At 34.9% G+C, this 5472-nt stretch overlaps 1 protein-coding gene across 1 annotated transcript; it reads right to left on the minus strand.

Annotated features, from left to right (window-relative positions):
• Positions 1-4748: 4748 nt before the first annotated feature.
• On the minus strand, positions 4749-5472 carry LOC132162233 (uncharacterized). The gene is made up of 2 exons (XM_059572495.1): positions 5092-5472; positions 4749-4997 (listed from the first exon to the last, which is right to left on the minus strand). Exons 1-2 carry the CDS (start codon positions 5470-5472, stop codon positions 4749-4751), a joined length of 630 nt encoding a protein of 209 aa, XP_059428478.1.

A 5472-nucleotide genomic window follows, 5' to 3' on the forward strand; every position in this document is an offset into this window, starting at 1 on the left:
TAACACAGATAGACTTCGAAAAGTTTTTTTGGAGGCAAAGCTTAAGAGTGAGAAGAGAAATAGAGAGACATGAGATATAACAAGCAAGACACCAATTTTTAAACGAACAAAAGTTGACTTCATAAAGAACCAAAAACAGGGGACGTCATAAGATTATTGTTTTGTTGATGTGTTCGGACTTGGGCCTGCATCCCAAAAGCTCTCACAGGCTTTTTCCATACATGAAGGCTTGTTAGGAGATCGAGGCATTTTCAAAAACAATAATGAGAAATCTAACGATACTTATTATTAAAATTGATGTGAGTTCTTTTTATTTTTCCTTAGAATATAATCATAATATTCAAATTTTCCGTCCAAAAAAAAAGGTGGGAAGGGTCTGCAGTTTTGTACTGGTTACATTATTTTTCTTTTCTATTGATGTAACCAGTACACATCAAAGCCTTTTTTTGCTACATCTTTTCTTTTCACTTGATTATGTGATTGTAAACAAGACTATGAATGTTACATATCTCTTTTACTTTTATATTAACAACTATAATTGTAACTCTAGTCTATTGATCTCCTGTAACTATTGTCTCTTGAGATCTTGAAACTATTGCCTTTTGAGATCTTGTAAATCATTGTCTTTAGAGTTCTTGTAAGCATTGTCTCTTGAGCTCTTGTAACTCTTGTCTTAATACGACCCTACAAACCCAACAATAGATCACGTATGTTGAGTTTGGCACTAATGATCTCCGATACGCTAAGAACTAATGTCAATCCAATTGATTAGATAAGACATAACATATGAAATGCAAAAAAAAAAAAAAACCTTTTGGACAGTTTTATCAGAGCAAATGCTAAATAAAAATTATAATTTCTAAAATCTTTGAAAAAAACAATTTAAAAGAAAAAAACATGGGTATTTCTAAAAAAAAAAAAAAAAAAAATAAAAAATAAATTCAGGATTTAATGGAAATACTAACTTATTTGTGAAATTGAAAACAATTTCACAAATTGAGCGTTAAGAAATCCATAACATGCAACTGATTTCTTAACGGATCTAATGAATATACTAAATTGAGCGTTTTTTAAGTTTAGAGAAATTTCAAAAGCAACGACAATTTAAAGGGTTAAATGAAGTTTCTCCTAGTTTATTTAAATGTTATTGTAATCATATTTATGATATCCAACTAATGTTATTATTTATTTTTATTTTTATTTTTGCAATTTTTTTCCTGTAAATTGAGTTTTAACTCAATTTATTAAATTAGCTTGTATAAAAAATGCATGCAATTTTCATAGTATCCAGCAAAGAGCCATCCAAGTCACGCCAATGGAGGAAGCCAAAGTGGTTCAAGAAGTTGGGAGAGTTCTCACCTATCCATGCACAATCATCCACCAATGGGTGGCCAACGACATGCTCAATGTGAGCCCATATCCTTCATAGCCGCCATACATGGATCGAGCGGATGACGACGAGAAGACCAATGGCTCAGTAGCCACTCCAATCTCATGTTACAAAATTGTAGCCATTCATTTTAAATTCAATGGTCTATAAAATGTCAACTGCTTTTATATAATCGAGGCATTAAATTTTGATTTTAAGCTGGCTTTTATTTTATCGATGTTTAAATGATTTTATAAACCATTATATTTAAAATGAAGGGCCATAACATGAAAAATCTCCAATTCTGAGTAGTTGGAGGGGATCTCAATCCCTCCAATAGCCATCACCACATTGCAGAAAAAACCCTACCGTTCGAACGATATAAAGACCATTTCTAAAGATTTCGTGATAATGAAACAAATGATGGAGAAAGGAGTTGAGAAATCGCCTTTCTATTTCCTCTCTTTATCTGATGCATTAAAACAAAAACAAATTATAAAGAGAAATGCATTTATATTGTAAAACAATGACTAAAATACAATGATGTCAAATAAAAAATCAATGTCAAAATTGTTCGAATGGTTCATCTAGCAACAAAAAGATCGTAACACTCCAAAAAGTATGCTGCCCCATTCCAGAGTATTTCTCTGGTTTGCTCATTATTTGTCTGCCTAGAAAGAGAACTTGAAAGCACCCACCTTAGAATCCATTACTGAATCCCAGAAAAGAAGGTTTCTTCTGCTGTGCCTTTTTCTCCTCTGCTTTTGGCACCAACTCGTCTATAGTTCCAGGGAGAGAAGTTTCAATAGCATTCTTAAACTTGTCATACAAATTCACCCGGTATCTTGTTCCAGATACCAGAGTGTGCGCATTTGGCCTTTTAAGAAAATCTATAACATTCAACAAATTTCTCCTGCAACATAATAATTTTATTTGTTAAATCATCACTTATTTCAAAAGTTTAAACTACTAAAAAATAGTAAATTTAATTATTTAATGAATAGATTAACACTCTCCTTTACGTGTGAGTTCAAATTCAAACCATTAGGTTTCACCCCAGTAAAACTGTCATTCTTAGGAATAGGCTCAGTTTTCCTAGGCATCCAAACCTACTTCTCAACTTTGGTACATGAAAAATAAGCATGACCAAATGACTTACACTTCTTACATTTTATAGGTAACCAAGGATATTCAATACCCACTGTGACCATACCACCATCAACTCCAACAATTTCAATCTCCTTAGGAAAGTCTGAATCCACATTAGCCTCAACCAGAACTCTAGCAAAACCGATTCTAAGCTGCTCTTCAGTAACAAAGTCAGCACATAAAGGTTTTTCAACTCCACAAGCTACATAACAAAAACACGTACCATTCCAAAATTCAATAGGCAGATTATGTAGCTTGATCCAAACAAGGACCGAGGACAAAGATATTTTAAGTAATTGCATACCTAGAGTCCAACGCCTCAAAATCAATGGTTTGTTAGCCATATGCCAAAGTTTTGCCTTCATAACCTCATCCCTAGTTTTCAATAGAAACAAATATAAACCATTCTCTAAAAGAAACACCTTAATTTTTCCATTGCTAGCCCACAAACTATCCACAGAACGCGTGACAATATAGTAAGGAAGTGGTTTTTCAAGAAATTGACCTACCAAAGAAGGAGACCATTTCGATATACCTTCCTTAGGAGGCTTCACAGTGACCTTACTAGCCTCTCTAGTTGGCTCATAATAATGAAGCGTACCTAGAGATTTCTCAGATCTGAACAATTTGCCTCCAGTCCTGAGGAAAATCCTTCTTAGTGACCAGGTTAGTTGGATCCTTGACCGGCAAACAAGGTGTCTCATATGGAATCAACATAGGCGTCAAACTCTTATCACCATGATGAACCTCTTCTACTTCATCCAGAGACACAAGCTTCTCCAAAACCTCACTAGTCTCCAGTAAGACCAGAATTCAATCTCTGCATACCCAAATTCTTAGCAGAATTCTCATTAATACAATCAAGAGAATCACAATTCTCTTCATCCTCACTCACCACAACATCATTATCCAAAGATCGAGTATCAACATCCGCAGCAGCAGAAATCACCTTTGAATTCTTCTCCCAGCCGCTTCCCCTATTTTCCTTCCTCACCATTATTCACCAGTTAAGCACACTATAGAAATGTAGGAGACATTGTAAGGGGGTTGACCTCTAATTTCTTGTTCTACTGTAAACAATTTGTACGTTTCATACATTATTCATGCTACTTGAAACTAAAACGAAATGAAATTATTCTCCCCAAGTACTTTCAACCAAATGAATCATTATTTTCTTTTAGACAGAATTTACATTCCAAAGAACGACCTTATGAACTTTCACCAACAAAAAAATAGATTCTAAATTAAGTTTGCAGCATCTATCAAATTATGAATAAACAAATAAATATAAATGCAAAAAGTTTTCCCTGTAAACTAAACATCAAATAACTATAAATTTGTATAGACATACACTTCATTGTGTATCAAATATGTATTCATCTTGTTGTTTCTTCACAGAAAGTTTGTACTCCAACAGCAAAAAAAATACTAGACCGTTTTCTATGGATGTTCAACAGATTCACCTCTCAAAAATCTCTAAACTTTAGCCTTGTTTATTTGGCTTAGATAGGTTTTACATGCGATGTTATAATAATGTCCATATAGCTTTTACATAATTAAGTAAAATGTAGTAGTGCAGTTATAGTACTGATCAAGGAATAATACGCACAAATTGTAGTGCCGTAGTAATGCCCGTATAAACTTGTATATGGAAATGTTACATGATTGTTATAATGCTCAAGTAGCATTATATATATAAATGTGATATTAATATTATATATATAAATGTGATATTAATATTGTGAGCATCAATCTCAATCAATTATAGAAGTTTAGTCACCTAACAGACTAGAATTGGAGACTCAAAGAGTAGTTTCGTGGCAATTTCACTAAAATTCTTTACCTACTTTATATATATATATATATATGGAGAGAGAGAGAGAGAGAGAGAGCGAACAAAGTAGAAGAGAGAAAAAGAGACCGATGAAAACCACTGCCAAAATATATATATATAGAAAAATTAAAGTGCGATAAACAAGACAAGAAAACTATTCTAACAAAAAGCAAAAATGAGGTACTAGCTAGCCACGAATCGGTTGGCATCAACTTGTTTATTTCATTAATTATAATCGGTAGACGAGTAATCTAGGCTAGAATCACAGATGTTTGGTGTTTCTTCCGTTGACAGAAACTAAGCTCTCCATGTAACTGGAAACGTTGGTAGTACAAAGCTTGGGAGCCCAATACAATGGAGGAACTCGCTTTACTGATTTGGTAATGGGGTCATACACTAACAACCTTCCGTAATCGCCCTGCTTCCATATGACAACCCCATCTTCCCAACACCCGAGTGGGAATCCCATACCTTAAAGGGTCCAATCCTCACTACTTTGCTCCAACTTTCGTCATCTTTCATCACCCAAAAATCAATGAAATTGCTAACTGAATCTTCAGGGCAAGGATAGTAGATTATAGCTAGGGATCCATTGAATACCCCAAGACTCTTGTAAGAACGGTCAGGATCTGGGGGCACAAGCACCTGGTGAAACACCTCTTTGCCCCATGTCAAAAGACAAGACAAAGTGTTTGCCAGAAGCAGAACCCAGCCAATATGGCACTCCTTTGAGGATTACCAAACACGTACGCTTCTTGCTCTCACATGGCACAATGGAATCGATCACTCTCCAACAACCCCTACTCGTCGAGTACACCTCAACGTCTGCACAATCACTACAATACACAATCCTCACCACCTTGTAATCATTACAATGGTAGCCAAATCCTATGGAGACTCTCATTATCTCTTTATTCCAGAAGGTGGGATCATCGATGAGAAGCGTAGGCAGAATCTTGTTTTCTGTAGTAGCAGGATTCCATAACATATAAACCCTCCACCCACAATATAAACAGACTAAACCATTACAAGAACTCACCATTCCTATACGCCTGCATTCTTCTTCAGGAGTTGCTATCGGGACCGCCACATTGAGCGCTTTCCTTGATATCAAGGCCAT

The sequence above is a fragment of the Corylus avellana genome, chromosome ca9 (assembly GCF_901000735.1).
Source record: "Corylus avellana chromosome ca9, CavTom2PMs-1.0".
In the NCBI taxonomy this organism is placed as follows: domain Eukaryota; kingdom Viridiplantae; phylum Streptophyta; class Magnoliopsida; order Fagales; family Betulaceae; genus Corylus; species Corylus avellana.

Coding starts and splice junctions, on each gene's coding strand:
- LOC132162233 (XM_059572495.1), bottom strand. CDS start 5,472: ATGGCCTTGATATCAAGGAAAGCGCTCAATGTGGCGGTCCCGATAGCA. Junction 4,998..5,091: donor GCAAGAAGCGTACGTGTTTG/GTAATCCTCAAA, acceptor GTGTTTCACCAG/GTGCTTGTGCCCCCAGATCC.